This window comes from Gobius niger (assembly GCF_951799975.1).
Source record: "Gobius niger genome assembly, chromosome: 14".
Taxonomy (NCBI): Eukaryota; Metazoa; Chordata; class Actinopteri; order Gobiiformes; family Gobiidae; genus Gobius; species Gobius niger.
The window spans coordinates 16,698,022-16,717,788 of NC_136865.1; the positions used below are offsets into that span (position 1 = coordinate 16,698,022).

General features: G+C 42.5%; 2 protein-coding genes across 2 annotated transcripts; both read right to left on the reverse strand.

Moving 5' to 3' along the window:
- Positions 1–393: 393 nt before the first annotated feature.
- lratd2a (LRAT domain containing 2a) lies at positions 394–1,672 on the reverse strand. The gene has a single exon (XM_079570726.1). It carries the CDS (start codon positions 1,376–1,378, stop codon positions 509–511), a length of 870 nt encoding a protein of 289 aa, XP_079426852.1. The 5' UTR covers positions 1,379–1,672; the 3' UTR covers positions 394–508.
- A 5,510-nt stretch (positions 1,673–7,182) lies between these two features.
- Positions 7,183–19,640, reverse strand: fam91a1 (family with sequence similarity 91 member A1). The gene is made up of 24 exons (XM_079570291.1): positions 19,337–19,640; positions 17,350–17,434; positions 16,887–17,038; positions 15,461–15,518; positions 14,352–14,419; positions 14,153–14,266; positions 13,939–14,029; positions 13,800–13,862; positions 13,520–13,626; positions 13,370–13,408; positions 12,576–12,688; positions 12,378–12,487; positions 12,044–12,156; positions 11,866–11,952; positions 11,617–11,746; positions 11,347–11,495; positions 10,806–10,940; positions 8,966–9,079; positions 8,823–8,895; positions 8,595–8,741; positions 8,134–8,235; positions 7,916–8,039; positions 7,738–7,807; positions 7,183–7,503 (listed from the first exon to the last, which is right to left on the reverse strand). Exons 1-24 carry the CDS (start codon positions 19,406–19,408, stop codon positions 7,321–7,323), a joined length of 2,499 nt encoding a protein of 832 aa, XP_079426417.1. The 5' UTR covers positions 19,409–19,640; the 3' UTR covers positions 7,183–7,320.
- Between the last annotated feature and the right edge of the window lie 127 nt (positions 19,641–19,767).

A 19,767-nucleotide genomic window follows, 5' to 3' on the forward strand; every position in this document is an offset into this window, starting at 1 on the left:
TTTTTCTGTTTACTTTTTTTGCCATAAGAATTAGGAAAACATACTTCTAATTCCACCTTTTATTCAATCAGGTGCCACAACTAACGCATTGCTACAGTTTTGAGAAATTGAAATTGTTTGCCATTCATGTTGACCTCCAGTGTTTAACAATAGGCTAATACATAAGCACTACGCATATAAAATACAGAAAATAGAGCTTTGTTTAATTTAAATCAACTTTTATTTAAGTTTTCATGCTGCTCTGGAGAATTGGGTATAAAGTTTAGAGCAACCTTGGTGTTGTCCGGGTTAATTTCCTTGTTAGGTCCAAAAATAGTCAGTTATATTAGGCTTCTTTAATCCAGTAAGAGCTGGTTCACATCAATTTACTAATGAAGCTTGGATGGACAGGATAGTCAGTCAATGATGTTATGGAAAGTCGAATGATTTGGCCCACTGCTTATATAAAGATGATACTTTAAGGCAATAACACTACATTCATGAAAACAATGACATCTAGGACAATATGCTACAGGTTATAAAGCATGTGCGAAATGTGCTCTTGTGGCTCCGGCTCATTCGCGGGTTCACTCTGCGCCTCCTCCACGCGGCTCAAGTGCCCCTTCAGTTCCTGCAACACGGCCGTCCTGCCCAGGTGGTCGCTCCTGCGCTTCTCCATAACCATGTCCTCGAGGCTCTGAAACTCCAGCACGTGCGAGTGCTTGTCCGAGACGAAGATCTTAAACCGATAGGGCTGTTTGCCAATACGAATCTCTCCTCCCATTTTGAACTCTCTTTTCCCAAATCTGCACCACGCCGCGAAGCACTCAGAGTTCCTCCAACTCAGCTCCCTGTCCTTGAGTCCCACCTGCTCCATCGCGTTTTGCACCACCACATCCGCTCCCAGAGGTTTGAATCTATAAAAGTCGTTTACAATCCTGCACCGCCTCCCCTGGCTCGCATCAGTCAGAAAGCTGTTTTTAACCTCCGCTCTGTGCAAGTGCACCACCTGGAAGTCTCCCACGTACACCGCCCAGTGCGGATACTGCCCCGTGGCCACGAACTCCACCAAGTCCCCGGCTTTGCACTTGTTCAGGAGGTTCTCCGGCGAGTACGCGTTGAGGCTGGAGGATGTCGCCCTCTTCTCGTAGATGCAGTCGCCCCTGTTGAACACCGCGCACTCCACCTCTTCCCCGGGGTTGAACTGCTTCTCTTCCTGGTTTGGGTCCGCGGCGCGCGAGCCGTCCCCCGCGCTGCCTTCCTCCAGCTCGTCATCATCGTTTGAGAAAATGTAGGAAACACCGATACGCGGTCCGTCATCCGGGTCCGCGCCGTTCGGATCCACCGTGGGAACTTCGGCGTAACTTAAATGTGACAACTTGTCTACCTGGTTACCCATAACGCCACTCTCTCTCTCTCTCTCTCTCTCTCTCTCTCTCCTCTCGTCTCGTCTCCTCCAGCGCGCGCTCCCGGCGGGCTCTCTCCACCTGCGGCTGCCTCGTGCGTGTGTGAGACTGAGCCTGTAATGCGAGCCGCTACCCACAACACATCTCCACCCCTCCTACACGCCGAGGATAAGTAGCAAACAACTTCCCATTTTTCTTCTTCCGTGGCGCAATAGTTTGGAGCGGATTACGCACGAGATGCCTCAACATCAACAAGTGGAGAGTTGAGATGCAACTGTCCCCGCGTTCACGTAGATCCCACGTATCGCGATTCACCTGCTGCGGAGTCTGTGTAAGTTCCGTACACTCACACAACAAGGCGTGGAAGAAAAATAGTCCCGTGTTTAGCCCACTCTCGTGTGGTTATAGGGGCGAGGAGCGCGCGTAATAACGCTGCCGAAACGGAGAGGTGTCGCTTGTTGAATTGGAGACTACACTCTGCTCAGCATCGCTCCAGGTTTGCTTTAAAGCGGAAGTGCAGACAAAATCCACCCCCCCTACCCTCCGCAAACACACCTTCTGAACATTGTTATTACCAAACACTACTGGGCTTAATGTTTGGCTTCTCTGTAAAGCTAATAGAATCAACCCTAAAGATATTATCCTAATACAATAATACAACTGGCACAATATTACATTACTGTAGGCCTATATATATTAGGGTTACTATTACTTGGGGTTGAGAAAGAATTGCAAAACTCAACATGGATCTTAATGATGATTACTTTGGAAAACATGAAACACTCCTTAGCCTACTCTTTACCCTTTACCTGAGGGCTAATTTATGTACTTGGGGTGGCCTTTCTTTAACCTTGGATTATATATTAAAGAGACTAACTACCACTCAGCCACACATGACCAAAACCAATCGAAAGCCTAGTTACCACTTAACAAAGTGGGGTCAGTCGCACCCTATATGTGCTGTTTTATTGCTTTGAAGCACTTGTCTGCCCCTGAGTGAACTGTGCAGAGATGCCATTTTCACTGTCCTGTCTCATACTGGGGTAATAATATCGCTATTACACTGGTACTGGTCTGCGGCTTGCTTCGACTGGTTCTCAGTTACGGGCTATTTTCTCACCATTGTGTCCCAAAGGAAAGGAAAATGTGCTCACCCAACTTGGCAGCTTGTGAGGGAGAGAGCATTTGTCCTGACCTGCAAGTGTCAGAGAGAGACAGGAGGAGAGGCAGATGTTCGGCAGGAGTGTAGAAGGGAAGTTTGTGGTCCATACGCCATAGTCCTTACTCTGAGCAGCTACTGAACACAGGTCCATTGGTGAAATAGATGAATGATTACGGACTACACAAATATATTATACAACTTGAGCTTTAAGCAGCAAGAATGCAGGGTACATATGAAAAAAATCACATTCAGATTCTCTTTAGCAGCCATTTGCAGTGACAAACAAACAAACAAACAAACAAATGCCACATACAAATCTTTCAGTAAAATGCTCTACAATAAAAATCTATATAAACATTTAAAGTGCTTTGTTTAAAGTGCTTTGTTTAAAGTGATCACAGCTTGGGGAAAAACTGTTTAAATGGTGGTCAGTAGAACATTTGACAAAGCGACATGATTAGATTTTTAAATGTTTGATTATGGATCTTACTTTTCTCCTTTTCTTCTCTCTTTATTTTCTACACTTTTGGCCTCTTATGCATTTTCTCTACATTGCTCTGTACTGGAATAAATTAACTCATATTAAGCTTGATCTGTCGTATCAAGTAGACACTTTTCATTGTCTTACATATCATCCCTTCCCCCCAAAAAAAACGTAGCACATAAGAGCTTGATTGTCTGACTGTCGCATTATATAAGTCTCCAAATTACCTTTAAGTTGTACAGCAGCCAGAAAACACAAACTCCAAGTAAAACTGTGATCAGCTCCAACTATAATGAGTGCTTGCAGCAGAGCCCTTTGAGATTCTCCCAAACCATTATTAGGATCATTATTGAATGCTTTCCTTATTAGTCAAACTCAAAAGGTATTAGGATTTCATGTGAATTATTGTATGTTACAGTACGGTCATGATTGAGCATAGACTGAGTTGTTTCTATTAAAGGAATAGGCCACTGTTTTTGGGTTTGAGCGCCCAAATGATCCTGGGAGCTCTGTTGCCGGGGGCCTCGTGCCCCTGTTAGGGTCTCCCATGGCAAACAGGTCCTAGTTGACGGGTCAGACAAAGATGAATGAAAATTATGAGAGACCACCAGGCCTGGATAGATTCGTGAGGCCATCCTTCTGCGGACCCACCACCTGCAGGAGGAGCCATAAGGGGCTGGTGCAATGTGATTTGGGCAGCTCCAAAAGCCGGGAAAGAAGTGGAAGAAAACGGTTATTAGACCTGAGGAGCACTTTGACTTTACTGCACGGACGTCGAAGTGCTCCTAAGGTATTATTACGCCTTACAATATAGTCCCCCTTTATTTCCGCTTAGAAAAACAACATGTTTAATTTTGTGTGACTATACTTGGATCGTGTATACTCTCACGCAACCGTATTGAAATAGGGAAAACGTGGAAGAGCTTGGTCACTTCTAACTTCACCCCCTTTGGCCCCACAGAGGAGAGGAGGAGAGGCTAGTGTTTTTGCGTGAATGAGCGCACGCGTAAAGACCAGACAGTTACACAACAACTCGTCTAAGCTCAGGTAAGAACATATCTCAATATGCAAAAACGGTGGCCTGTTTTTTAACGGTAACAATGTGCACCTAGCCAGATTTCCTTTCTTTAATACATCTATGAAAGCAGCAGCAAGGAGATAAAGGTCACCTAGTTCTGGCATAAAGTCGAACATCTGGCTCTAGAGTCTTGCTTGTCTTAAATTGACAGCTAAAGCCAGCAAGTAAAAAAATAACTGTGGGATTGGGGACAACAATACAATATAATACAGTAAAAACTAGTAGAACCCTTCTATTGGACCTTTTCAGTTTATGAAACCTTAAAATCTGATCTTTTTTGGCCTCTGCATTAGCCCCTGGACTCATCCCCGTCGACAGCATTAGGCGACTGCAGGGCTGCATCCAGCGAGACTTCAACTTATTTGAGTCAGTCTAGCTCAGCCTTGTCCAGTGTAGGCCTCGATAAAGTAAATGAGGCCACATCTTCAACAGGTACAGAGCTCCGCGTCACACCAGACTAAAGGTGTTTGAGGAGCACATAATAAGTCTGACACACGCGGCAGCCTATTTAAGCGAGCCCCTGTCCCCGAGGTGGCCTGGCCCAGTTTCTTCCCCCCCCCTCCCTCCCTCCAGTGACACTGAAATGGGAAATCAGACAATTAGGTAAGACCATATAACCAGGTGGGCACAGACCTAACTGTATATCAAACTATGTACAGAAATCAGTACCTACGTCTATTCTCTTTGACCCAATAGTTTGTCCATTGGATTATGAGGGAGAAATAACATGGAAGCAGATGGACAATGCATCCGGACCTCTGCCCCCTGCACACCATCTGTTTCACTTGGCTTCAGACCCCGAATAATGAGCATTAAAAAAAAGAGAAGTGAAGGAAAGAATTGCATTTATTACATATTTATTTATATTTTAATATACTTTTTACATAATCTATCAGAAATAACATGTCTGGAGCAAAAGGGAACAGAGATGGTAGGTCATGTTGAGGGAATGTCACTTTCATCTTTTTTAACCCATTGAACTACATCAGCAATAACTCAGTCAATGATTTGCACAGTCCCAACGAGCTACAACGAAGATATCCTAAAGCATACGTGAACATATAAAACTAGTCTATTCAAACACTGTGGGGAACTACTTCAGATACCAGACAAACAGGATCCTGCTTCGTTTTGCATGTTGAACACAAAGAGTGGAGGTGCGCACTACACGCATACATGACATACAACAGTGTCTACAGGCGTCATGCTCTCACCTCACTTTAGTCTTTTTCTAGCTCAGGATTACAAAATGCAAAAAACTGCAAAAGGTAGTTTCAACAAAGGAATCTTGTGGCTTTTCTCGACACAATAAAATAGACTTGAGTTTTTTTAACTTTTGAGTCACACAGGACACACAAAAAAAGGAAAAATCAGGACAGACTTCAGACAGTTTTTGGGCCATGATTCCCTCAGATGCAGGGTAACAAATTAGCATTTCAGTCCCACGGGGCCCGTCGCAGCTGATACACCAAAGCTTCCCTCTGCTCTCCGGACTACAAACCCATTTTTCAGAGCCCAGCGTAAACAGAGGCCTTTGGAGAGTGTGGTAACCGCCTCAGCAGCAACAGGCCTCCAACGCACCACGATACAATTGGAGAGAGGAAGAAAAAAAAAAGAAAAATGATTCAAATTCATCTGTGGGTGATATAGCTAAAAGCAGCTGATCACATACAGACAGAAATCAAGAGACCATAAATTAAATGCAATAAACCTGTGCGTTAAAAAGGCAAAGTAAATCCAAATGGCAATAGGAAATCAAGTTTTGGGTAATAATCATAAGGCAGTAAAAAAAAAAAAGTAGAAATACATAAAAGAAGCTCGTCTTTGGTGCCAAAATGCAACTTGTAAAATAGCAAATAAAATCAGTAGTTTCTAATCATTTTAACAAACCTTCCTTCTTGTGGCCATTGAGCTCCTAAAATAATGTGCAGGCTTTATGTACGGCTAAAAACATGAGATCACTTCATCCACAGGTTTGGAGAAACCCTGCACAGTGCAAATCAAACGATGCCCCAAACAACAAATACAAGTAAAAGTAAAGTTTTGTATAGATACATTTCACGGCATTTACTTGGAGGTCGTAACCATGGCGACACACAGTAAACATAATAGAGATTGTGATAATTGCGTAGAATTCCTTTCACTAGTCCCGTGTTAAACTAATGGAGAGGATAGTTATCGTTCACATAAAAGCATCTTTACACAACAATGTGGTAAATGGAGTTGTTCCACGGCTCTTTTCTCAACTTTCTAATATGTGTTTTTTTAGCTTATGATTTGCTAGTTCCCCCTAAAATTAAGAATTTCTATGGTTACATTGAAATCCAATATCAAACTCAATATGGAATAAACTACATGGCCAAGTCACAGGCACCAACTACAGTTAGCCAACACTAGCTTGAGATTTAAAATAATTTCAGAGGGACAAGAATGTTTAAGAACAAAACCCAAGTAAACAGTGCTTCGTATAGTGCAGGAAGGCAAAACCTGCTAGGCCTCCCAAGCAAGCATTACCATGGCGCTTGCTAGAGTTTTGACCTCCAAGAAAGTCACATGAAAATACCTATGAAACAATTGTGCAACAGTATCATGCATCAGATCACTTGACATGAAACGCAGCGACTTCTAGAGTTTAGCCCCAAGTCGACCAGGTCCGGAGACCAGGCCCTGAAATGCATATGTCAAATGATTCCTGAAGAGGTCAGTTCAACACTGCGTTTACTTTATTTTTTTTAGGTCGTTTTTTGCAACACCTATACAATATTAAAAGACGACACGCTCTGCTTTCAGGGGGGGGGGGGGGGGGGGTCACTAAACATCCACTGACGGAGGGGCGGGGTCTGTAGAGTCAGCAGAGAACAGCGCTTGTGGATCCAGTTACTGTAGATAGGCTTTCGGCGGCATCACCGTTGTATACTGTGAGATAGCACCGCTCCAAAAACGACAACACTGCCTTGCTATGAACGGGACGCGTCGACAAGGAAGAGCCAGGGGTGGTGCCAGTGTCTCCTCATACAGTCAGTAAATGACAAAGTGCAGACAGGCTGTCGCTCCCGTGTACGTACTACTGAAGAGGTTTTAGACGGGGGCAGTCCTTGTGACACATAAGACGACCTCAATACTCATTTTCTCAGACGCAACACTATAAGACAGTAGTTTTTTTTTGTTTTTTTTACATGGGGGTGGTGACTTCCTTACAACTGCAGTATTTTTATGTGAGTTCCTTCTGCAGGGCTGAGATGTCCAGTGGAGGAGGGGCCCGCCCGCTCCACTCCCGCAGCTGTCCGTCCTTGAAGAGCAGGTTCAGGGCAGGCAGCGGGACCCCAGCCTCTGCCGGGGGCTGGCTCAGAGGGTTTGACACGCCACTGTCCTGGTCAGTGCCCTGGCTGCTATCCTGCCAACGCGGGGAGGGCAGAGGGTAAAGGTTAGAGCCCGCCAGGCACACGGGAACAATATGTGGGACAAGGAGACATGTCATCAGGGAAACAACATGAGAAATGGTCTGCACTTGTGCCACACAGAGTTAAACCAATTGGACAATACACTAAATATTAGAGCAATCCTGTTAAATACAAGCTTTGCACAAATGTTGGTTGTGCCGTTTGTTTTTTTAGTACAAATGATTTACCTGGAATGACTGAACGAAGCTGAGCACCTTCAGTGAAAGCTTTCGGCTGGAGTGCAGCAGCTCCTGGAGGCTGAAACGCATTAAGACGACACTTAGACTAAACCTTTTATAACGCGTCTGTTTGAAAAGTTCCTCCTCAGTCCTCGGGATGATTCTGACCGTGTTGTTTTGAACGTACCTCTCGTTGCTGAAGAGTTTGTGTGAGGCGATCTTTCGACACACTTTGCGGTTGAGCTCCGAGCTGAAGAGGGGCATGCCGAAGCACAGCTCAAGTGGGACCCACTCGTCCTCGCACGACAGAGCTGAAATGAAGGATGACAAGAGGATTGCGATAGATTATTTAACACGCAGTACATTAAAATGGAAGGACAACTGCAATCCAAGGTGCATGCTTACAGTCTGTCTTAGACTTGTTCTCTCCGTTGTTCTCCTCAGTGACCAGCTCAAAAGACTCAGTGCTGCCATTAGTGTCTAAAGCTCCACCAAGATGAGTTTCACCTGAAAGAACAGCAACAGCAATACTGTCTTCAACTTTTCTTAATTCACTTTTATAATGCCTCTTTGCCATTTATTAGATCGTCTATCAGTGCATATTTGTTCTTTACCAGTGTGTGCAATCATCACTTTAAGATCACATTTGCAAAGCTAAATGGCTCAACACTTATCCATTAGGAAATGCTACAGCAAATGAGTAACAATTATTCTGCCAAAAATCCCCATCAAAGTGGTCTGTGATCTTATCTAATTTACATTTGCAAATTAAAAAGCGATCAGGCCAATGGACAGCCTTGATTGTCTAATAAGGTTAAGTGTGTTGATCATTTGTGTAAAATGTATTGCTCAAAGCCTGGTGCTACCTCTGCACTCCCCACAGTCACTGAGCCTGCGTCGGTGTCGATTGTTAGCGTTGAGCATCGTGACGTAGCCGCACTGATGCTTCAGGTCCACAAAGTCTTTGAGTTTGTGCAAAGCTTTGTGCACACACATGTTGGAGTAGGAGAACTCTGCACAGGACATACATACACACAATGTGGTAAAACATGGGAAGTTTATTTGGAAATATAAAAGAAACAGAACTGACTAACCTCCTTTTAGATCCTCTTCATCAAATGGGAATGGGATATGGACAGTTTCCCCATGGCCATGCATCCCGTGACCCTAAGATTTCAAATGTTTCATCAGTAACAGTGCCTCTCAACAAGAGGTTTATCTGAAAACCAAACGATACCTGAATGAGAACAGCCGAGTGTGTCAGGGCATCATTGAGCATAGTGAGCACATTGGAGGTGGGTACAACTCCAGGGTCATGACCCCAGGAAGTGATCAACAGCCTGTCATAGCCCTGATCAAACACAAAGATTTAGACATGAAGATGGTTTCAGATGAAACTTTGTATCAGAATTTAGATTCTTGGCATATTTTCCATCCAGTAACCTAGAAATGAAGCTTATTGTACCACTTTAGCACTTTAGTTTTAGAAAAGTCTAGTTTCAAATAATGTAGCAGACCACTTACTTTTGTGTTCTGAAAAGTGACCCATTTGCATGATATTACTCACTTCCCCTGAGCCAAACCTGCATTTTGTTAACTGTCTCACATTCCCAAGATATTTCCGAGATTCCTAAACCTCTGGGAAGCCTCGAAGGTAAGACGCAGGTGTCTGCTTTGATGATGATGTGCCAGGTGCAATAAGCCTTTTTTCTATCTCCTCTCTTTTATAAATGAACTAGCTGAGACCCGGCCTTCGGCCGGGCCTCGCTAGTCTCCACATTTGATATTCTGAGATTATGAGTGATTACAAAGAAATGTCCAACCCGTCACACAGTGCAGCTGTAGACCAGTGGTTCCCAACCCATGCCAAAAACTATGGCCACTACAAATGAGTAAAAGAATGAAGGCAAAAAAAAATGTCAAACAAACTGCAATTGGAGTGTTTGATGCACCCGTGCTCCTTTCTTATAAACTACAACGACAATATTTTCGCTAAACTCAGGGAATAGAATTCAAGAGACAGTGGAATAATTATGGATAAATATTAGGGGTTCAGCTGTAACGCTTTGGTTCAAAGTGCAGGACCCGTGGTTTGGTGCATCACGGTAGTTTACAATCCAAAAAATAATGAGTAGGTTTAGAAATGAAATAGCCTAATTATCGTTGTTAGACAGTATTTATAACCTTACAATAAAATTGGCAATGCGTTCCAAGCTGCTTTAGAATAAAATGTACCTCTGGGCTCAATACGTGAAAGCAAAATAGAAAACAAATGGTACAGCAGCAAAGTAAAAAAAAAGATAAAAAGAAAAAAAACTACGCAGTGCAGGCCATGCGCTCGTTAAGTTGTAGTGTCATTTTCGCTTTTACGCACACGGAGGATAAATCAGTCGGAGCAGCGCGTGTGATTAGAGGCTCGTGTTTGAGCAGGTTTTGGGCACACACACACACACACACACGCACGCACACGCACACACATACGCACACGCACACACATACGCACACGCACACACACGCACACATGGCCCTGTTTGGATGCGCACGCGCACACACACATACACACACACACGCACACACACATCGCCCTGTTTGTACGCGCGCACACGCACGGCAGTCAGATCTCGTGCACTCGCGTGTTTGTGACGGCGGGTTGTCCTCGGACAGCAGCACCGCGGTCCACATGGACCCGTGGCCAATGCCCGCGAGCGGTGGGACTCGTCACGTGGGGGCCGGCCGCGGATATTATAATAATAAGAGTAATAATGCATTATAGCGCTTTTCCAGACGCTCAACACGCACACACTCAGTACTGTCGCCAGGCTTCCTGGTGTTCCCAAACGGTCTCCCATCCCAGTCCTAACCAGGCCTTTCCCTGCTTAGCATCGGAGGAACGGTCTCCCATCCCAGTTCTAACCAGGCACTTTCCTGCTTAGCTTCAAAGTCGGTATGGGAAATAAACATGGCGGCGCCCAGGCGGCGGCCATTGAGATAGCGTTTTCTATAATAGATGCTAAATGTTTTACATTCTTTTAATAATTCACTGATTCAGCCCCGATGAAGGATGCGTTCACTCTAACCTGGAAAATGTCAGGCAGTTTGCGGAGCCGTGAGCCCTTGGACAGCAGCAGAGACGGCGGGCCTTGGCCTGTCACATGGTACAAGTACAGCTTGAACCAGATGGAGCTCACCTCGGGGATGGCCGGGCCAATGTGCTGCAGGGCAGACCAACAGACAGAGCACAAGGTGATGAGTACTATTTAATGTGTATGCTTAAAGTACTAATAAAATGTTCATCGTAGAAGGTAATTTTAGCAAGTGGTAAAAGTTCTGCATAAGATGGAGCAGTTATTCGTCGTGTTTACATCAGTCTCAGAATATACAGAACAGAGTTAAACTTCATTCAGCGTCCCTCTGAGCTCAAAAGCTGGAGTGTGTCCAAACATTACTACGAGTCTCCCTTTGGCCTCCCTCCCTCTCATCCTTCCCTTTGTGAACCACTGTTGTCGGGGGCAACTGCAGGCGGAGTATTCACACACAGCAACAGGGCGAACACAATGTAACCAAACCACATATTAAACTAAAGCCCCAGTCCACTCTGGCCTCCCACAGACGTCATACCTGAGGCGTGCAGCTGCTGATGGGCCTGATCTCGTTGCTAAGTGGTGCCATGGACACCAGCAGTTTGTAGTTTTTGTTGAGGACGCGGCTGCATGTGGCTTGGTCCAGACCAAGCAGGCTCTCACAGCGCAGCATGTCCAAGGGGAAACCTAGAGGACAGAGAGACAAGAAAAGAAGACGGTAAAAAGAATGCAGTTGGTAGAAAAGTTACAACACTATAGAACAGGTAGAAGTCCTCTGTCGAAAAAGACACACAGTACAGTGCCTCACCAATGTTTGGGATGTCCGGTCCCTGGTCCTGAGTTAGTTCTTTGTTGTAGCGCAGAAAGAGAATAGTGTTTTTGAGGGTTAGGGCGTGATCAAAGTAACGCTGGGCCTCTCCTTCAGCCGTGGACTCCACCTGAAAAAGAAAAAAAAAACAGGCATTGGTGGATGTTGAGGATGATGTAGCAGCAAAGAAGCGTTAAATTAATTTAGTACGAGCTATGTCATTTGCTTCACTCTTTTGTTGTACTTTACCTTCTCCAGTTCTGCAAGAAAACTGTCCAGAGTCTCATCAGACAGTTTTCCAACCTCGAACATGGTCACTGCATGACTTTTCAAATTCTAAGGGGAAAAAAAACAGCGGCAGAATAACATATAGTTTACTGTCAACAAAGACTGGCTTTAACATATTCTGTTTTCACAGAGAACTGACCGGAGACAGGTTGCCCATCATCAGGAAGGCTGTGAGGGTGGAGTCAAACAGAAAAGCGACCCTCTTGGTTGGTGCAGCTGGGATGCTCAGACTGCTAACACTCGCTGTGTCTGCTGCATGACACAAAAACAAGCCCAGTTTCAGGGACTTCTTTACGGTGTGGTTTAATTTGGATTAAGTCAAATACACTTGTAAGACTGGTCCAAACACTCTTGTGTGACCATCATACAGACCATTAATAATTACAGTTTTAAAACTCCATCTAGAAACTGCATTGTGAGCATGAATGAGTGTGCTTGCATTATTGTGTTTGTCTCCAGCTCCTCAGACAGACCTTGGTCCTCCAGACTGGTGGTGTCAGTATCGGTGGCAGATGAGCCCCCTTCCATCACGGGACTGCCCTGCTCCCAGGACAGGAGCATCCTCTGGGGGTCCATGGTGCTCCTAGAAGACCAGACGTGCCACAGCTTAGAGAAAAGACAACACCTAAAAATGAATCAGCAATGTTCAAAAAGAGGAGTCCCCTCCATACTTGAGCCTGTTGACAGAAGGAGCATTCTTCCAGGTCGGATGGAGCTGATCCGAGTTGAAGACTTGACCTTTCTTTACAGCAAAGCCCAAACGACAATACATGGACACTGCATTCTGTTAAAACAAAAATACAACTCATTTGTCTAAAAGTCTCGTTACGTTTAATGAAACTGGCATTAACGCAGCTTGGCATTGGCATTTTCAGACAGCTCCTTGGCAACTGCAATAAATTGGTTTTATTCCTGTAACTAATCAGCGCCTTTTAATCGACTTTTTGAGCAAAACAAAAATAAGATTACGCCGATGTCAGTGAACCAGGAATGTAAACAATGCATTAAACACTCACTGCATTTGCTTCTTTGACATTTCGTTTTATTTCAATACAGCTGCTCTTACTGAACATGTGAGATGACTTACTATTAAACCAGAAACATGAGGTAAAATTAAAAAAATCAAAGTAAGTAAGCTCTATTTAAATAGTGCTTTTCATAGATAAAAATCACCAAGCCCCTCCACTCAGCTAAAATACAGCACTATATTTATTCCTCATGTCTTCTACTATGTTGAAAAGCAAAACTTAATTCCAAAAAATGACAGTCATTTATCTTCATTTCTATGCAAACGTATGAACGGTAAAAGTTCAAATGCAGAAACGATTCCCAGAAAATCTAATCGCGCCAGAGATAATTCCGTCTTTGTTTTGTCATTGTCATTTTCACAGCACATAATGTCTGCATTTTATGGAGGCAACGGTTCAGTTCCTGAATCACAAAGAGGCTCGAAGTGAAAACTCACCTTCACCAAGTCCAAGTCGATCTCCAGCACATTTGCGAGCTGAGGGACAGCAGGAAAATATTAAAGTAAGGACTCACTTAAAATGCAGGCGAATAAACACACACTCATATCGTATTCAGAGGACATGTCCAGAAAGTTTCTCAAGCATACCTCAGCTACATTTGTCTGCTCGTCGATGGAGACAAAAATTTTGTACAGAAGAGTTTCAAAGTAGTCGCCCTGGACTCGGTTCATGACGAAGCCTTCCAGTGGTGGCACTGAAAGAAAAACAGACAACCAGTGGGCAACACCTCCACACTGAAGATTATGCACAGGCTTTCACAATAATGCTCTAGAGTCTGACTTCTTGAGTCTGCAATAATAAGTCAGTTTATGAATTATGTACGGTTGATTAAAACACTACTGCATAAATGCACAGAGCACAATGTACCTGAAATGCAGCTGTCATCAGATATGGGCACATCCAGGTAGATGAAACCCCGATTGTACAAGCCTAAAAAAATAGATGTAAATACACAGTAATACAAGAAAAACAGTAATTCTATAAGAGGACAGCAGTAAAAACTCACTAAGCACCACATTGTACTCCGTTGACCCAGCGAGCTGAGGACCTGAGTCTATCATTTTATCAATGGCCTTTTTCTCAGCTGAAGAACAGATCTGGAAATACACACATTCATTACTTTTTGCCTTATTTTAAATGTACAATTCAGAGAAACATTTAATTGCATGTTGAGGTTTTTCAAGTGGATATTATTTTAATTATGAAGTAATTCTTCTCACCCTGATGTCGTCCTCGGTGATGTAGCCCGTCTGTGCCACCCACCACGGCTCCACTGAGATCTCCACAGGTTTGGTGGGGAGCAGATCTCGAGCTGATTTTCTGCGGAAAAATTTCTGACAAAAATAGATTGAGAGTTGTCAGCAAAAGAAGTAGAATTATGACATTGAATAATAATGTAAGGCTTAACAAATAACTCACCTTAGAGGACCTGCATTGGTTCATTAAGTCGATGTACTGGTTTCTCCCAATGCCAAGAAGCCTCAGACCTGTAGAATCATGGGAAAAGCATGAGACAAGTTCCTAAATAAGTTTGTGTGGAACTTTTTTTTACGTCACAGAAGAAATGAAAGGTTGACTCAAGCTGGCGAGAAGAACTTTAAGTAGCAATGACTCATCCATAATCCAAAATGTTGCCAGCAAAAGAGCAGCTTCAGTCTAAAGCTCCAAGTCTATAATTTGTGTAAAGCATTTTGTAAACGAGGGGAAAAGTAGGTACTAAACAATGCTCCAGCCCGTGTTCAGTGAGCGGGAAAGCAACAGTATGCAACAATAGATGCCAAACAACCGTGAGCAGTAAGGTGCAAGTCTGCTGAAGGCTCATGAATCCCCCAGCACTTCTTGCTGCTTCAGCGAGAGACACAAACAACACACAAACGTCCGCCCACGAGAGAGAGAGATGCACCAACACATTCACACTGGTCCTGCGGGACGAGAGGAGGAGTGCAGGACGGCCCGCTGGCAGCCTTCTGTCCACACAGCCAGGGGGACCAGGCTTTCTTTGGCAATGCCCCGAGAGTGACAGGGACACCACAAGGGAAAGTCAAATAACAACCCTACGCTTCAGACTCTTGTGAATATGTAAACAAACTCTAAATAACTTCCATATCCCTCTTGAATATTGCAATAACAATATCTTACAAGGGTAAATCTCTAGTTAGTGATTGTGAATTTTGCTAAATTGTAGCTTCTTGCGAAATTAAAGTTGTGTCAGCTTAAATTGTGATAACCATTTGGCAATATATTCTACAGCCCTAATATAGTTTCTGTGTGAAAGATGAAATTAAAAAAAATGTCAGAAGAGTAAAGCATTCAATACATATATTAGCAGTTAGCACCTATAATTACATAAATCACATTTACAACCATTAATAATAATACCACTAACATATTAAGCCCCTCATTAAGATTTTAACAAATACACTTTAACCAGATAAATAGACTTAATATAAATCTGCAGCATATGTTTGTATAAATTAGTTAAAGAAGGTGGAATTATTGTTAACATAAAATGTTAAAATACAACTCACAGTCAGCAGCAGTGAAGTTGGGCAGGGAGTCGTAGCTCTTCTCGCTGTTCATAATATCCTGGAGGTAAAAACAGAAAAACTCATTGTTCAAAACATTCTGAATATATTGCTAAAATGTCAAACCTGGGCTTTTTGAAAACACTTCAACAAGTACTATTGTTTGCAGCTTATTTCAATAATATAATGGAAGGCAAAAACGGCATAGTAGCTGTAAAGATTTGAACATAGAAATAAAATATAGATTCTGAGCAAATATTCTGGCAATGAACGACGTAGATGTAAAAACAGAAACACTGAATTATGTCCAAAACACACAGGTTTAAACAACAACCTTCGGGTGGCTTTCACATCACTCATAACCAAACGAAATTGGATGATCTAATTGTCAGCAGGAGTCAAGGTGAAACTGCACGTCGAAGTCAGACTCACACAACAACGCAGCGAGAGATTGATCAGCGGCTGAATGAGCGGAAAGCAGGGAAAAAAGCTCAAATGGTCCCAGAGTAAACACTGAGGGTTTTCATGGCTCTGTTTGTCCTGGGATGTGCCCTGCAGGTCTCAAAGGGATTTCACAAGCAGCTTACGGTGAGAATGTGTCATTTGCCAATTTGATAGAGACTGTATCATTCAGCGGATGGACAATGTATGTTGTACATACGAGGGAAAGATAATAATGCCATTTGAGAGTTACTGCCCTGAAACTGACCAAAAAGAAAAAGAATTTGCGTCGGGAACCGTCATTTTGTAGATTTGCAGATTGTGTTCAACCTTAGGGGTGAGCCATATCGTATGGCACATCATTATTCGATGTCAATGTAATTTTTGATTGTGGACGCAATATCATTTATGTTACGCTCAGCTCCATCAGAGCAGCATAAACACTGACTGTAGGTGGCAGGACAGGTGCTTAAAAAGTAAAGTGAAATGAAGGATGTAAACTGCTTGAGTAGATCATATTTGTGAGGAAATTAGTATGCCATTAAAAAAACAAAAATGAATAAGATATCACTGAATTAATCTTCCCTAGGCGTAAGGCTGGGATTTTGAAGTAATTTGTCCATTGTCAATTATATCAGCAAATATATTCTTTTTTATATTGTGATATAGATTTTAGGCCATATCGCCCTGCCCTACTCACCATGTTAAGAAAAATAAGGAACTGCATCTAAAATGTGATTCATGAAGTGTATGTAGAAATGTTGGGGAGCTATAGGTTGGCGATCCGTGCAGCACAAGGGGCTTTCTACACAACTCTCTGTAAGAAGCTTAAATGTTTAGTTCCATTTGTTGCAATGTAGCTTTAATAAGGACACACTCAAGGTAAATCACTGTCGAATTACATTCATCTGTTTGCTGATACTGATAAATTGTCCGACCACAGACGGGACCAATGTGCTGGTCCTCCTGGTTACCTTCAGTTTCTTACCTCCATAATTCCTATGTAATATGAGAAGGGCGTGACCCGCAGCCCTTTGACCATGATGTCAGACAGGTGGTAGGGGTACAGCATCAGGTGATCCCGGCTGTACTTCAGGAGCTCCTCGTAATACTTGCGCTCATCTTTCCTCACGTGGCGCACTGCTCGTAAAACACACACAAAGCACTTTCAATAGTCAGTGTATGTGCACACAGGAGCACTTTAATCAATGGTGACGGCTCTGCGAATGTAAAGAGGAGCAAATGATTTAGGCAAGGTCAAAAGGGAAACATACACTTGATTGACTGAAGCAGATAATATTACACCGCAAATAAAAATACTCACCTTAAGTCAACGGCAGAAAAAGACAAAGAAAGGTTTGGTAGAATGTTGTTGCTACTAATCTATTATAAGATTAGTCACGTGTGGGTGCCAGACAGTTACTGCTAACTAAGTAAGGGATTCAACTCACCTAAGTTATTGCGAAATCGCAGCTGATTGCGGATGCTGTATGAAAGCACCTGCTTCTCATATTCGCGCTGTGAGTTCCCCAAACTCTGCAGAAAAAGGGACATTGAAAAAGGGGTGATTCTCTTATATTACAACTGCTGATACGAAACCAAAACAACAACTTCTTCTTTACAAATCTATCTCAATTCATAATAAGGTACAGGTAGAGAGGTTATTTCTTTATTTCATTCTTTTTTCCTCATTATTTATATTATCATTATTCATTTCATTACAGTAGCTATTTCACAATGACACAGCCATATTACATACAAAAACAGTATAATTATATGCTACCATAGGGCCCGGCAATTAATCCAAATGTAATCTAAATCGCAATCTCAATTAGGGCTGTGCAATTAATCAAAATTCGATTACGATTTCGATTATAACAGTAAACGATTACAAAATTAGCATAATCGCAAAAAATCGATTATAATGTTTTGTTTCCATTTTTTTTTTTACATTATTTTATTTATTTATTTATTTATTTTTGGATTTTTTTCCTTTTTTTGATGGATTTTTGTCCTTTTTTTGATGGATTTTTGTCACTTTTTTGATGGATTTTTGTCATTTTTTTGATGGATTTTTGTCATTTTTTTGATGGATTTTTGTCATTTATTTGATGGATTTCTGTCCTTTTTTTGATGGATTTTTGTCCTTTTTTTGATGGATTTTTGTCCTTTTTTTGATGGATTTTTGTCACTTTTTTGATGGATTTTTGTCACTTTTTTGATGGATTTTTGTCACTTTTTTGCTGGATTTTTGTCTTTTTTTGCTGGATTTTTGCAATTTTTTTGAAGGATTTTTGTCACTTTTTTGAAGGATTTTTGTCACTTTTTTGATGGATTTTTGTCACTTTTTTGATGGACTTTTTTAAAGGCAACAAATAATCGTTTTAATAATTGTGATTTCAATTATGACAAAAATAATCGTGATTATTATTTTTTCAATAATCGAGCAGCCCTAATCTCAATGTTTGTCAATTTCAATAATCGCCTTGGGACTTCATCGTCATTTTTACAACTAATTCTTGGACAGTAAAAGCACAAAGTTTTGGAGTTTGAATGAGAACAATGGAAGATTTTTGTATAATAAATGATACAGGGGGGAAAATATGTATTCTTTGCTTGATCTGAGGGTTTATAAAAAAGGCTTGTCTTGTCTCATGTTCTTGAATCAGCTAAAATGCAATTGTTTTTAAAAATTAAAAAATCAAATTGAAAGTCGAGATTGAAATATATAATATATATAATATGAAACAAAACATCGTCATTTTTTTCCTTTTTTTTGCCATATCGCCTGATCTGGTCTGATTTTTTATTTATTTATTTGCTTTGTGTGAAATAGACTGCAGATTTTGACCATCTCCATCTTTTTAAAATATAGCTATAACAACACAATACACTAGTTTGACAACAGGGACTATTCACAAACAAAATAAAAGGATCATGTAGATTATTATTAAGGGATTTGAGCACAGAGCGTCGTCGGGCACTGTGTCCGCCCCCTCTCAGTGACACACAGCCCAGCCATACTTGCAGAACGTATATGAAGGAGGAGGGATTTATTACTATTTATAGTAGGGCCTATAGTATACAGAATAAACCATCGATGTTGTAACTCCTGGATATTTAAGTCAAACACATCGCCCCCAGCTGTGTTATTACAATATAGGTGACATCCAGCAGCTGGAAGCATGGCGCCAGCTCTCAAACAGTGTCATGTGATGCCAATATAGTTTTAGCGAAGGCAGCACTCTCCCAATGGCTGTGTGGAAATGATGGTCAGCTATGGCTGTTTGAATGAGAAAAAGGCTGCAGAGGAGGGCACGCTGACAGCTGCCTAAACACACACGGACCGCGGTGACATTGACAGGTTTACCCCGCGACTCTCCGCTGTCCCCCTCTGCCCTTTGCCGCCCCTGAGAAACAAACAAACACACACAATACCTGTTTGACATTGGCAGGGAGCTTTGTCCACGGATAGTTCTGCCTGATGTGAAATTCCACGTCCGTGTTCATTGCTAGCACCTAGCAGCTAACGGCAGCTCCCCGGAGACGATGAACAGCGGGTCCTTGAGGGAGTCCACGATGACAGTATCTCCACGAAGCCAACCCACGGAGAGAACGATCTAACTAATGACGGTAATCTGTGGCTCAGAGACTGAATTCCCTTGGAATAAACGTCCACTTCCTTGTTGTATTTTCGAAAGAGCTGTTCGTCACGCTCGTGGCTACTCTCGTCACTTCCGGCCGAGGCGTGATCGTAGGAATGAATGGACCAAACGGTAAATCTGAGGTGATGGGGATAAGTGATAACTAACTATCCGTATACAGACATTTTAACTGTGCATGTCTTACGCAATTGTAATTTGCAATTG

Coding starts and splice junctions, on each gene's coding strand:
- lratd2a (XM_079570726.1), bottom strand. CDS start 1,378: ATGGGTAACCAGGTAGACAAGTTGTCACATTTAAGTTACGCCGAAGTT.
- fam91a1 (XM_079570291.1), bottom strand. CDS start 19,408: ATGAACACGGACGTGGAATTTCACATCAGGCAGAACTATCCGTGGACA. Junction 9,080..10,805: donor AACTGCCTGACATTTTCCAG/GTTAGAGTGAAC, acceptor GTGTTTGATCAG/GGCTATGACAGGCTGTTGAT. Junction 8,040..8,133: donor GAACAAGTCTAAGACAGACT/GTAAGCATGCAC, acceptor CCTTCATTTCAG/CTCTGTCGTGCGAGGACGAG.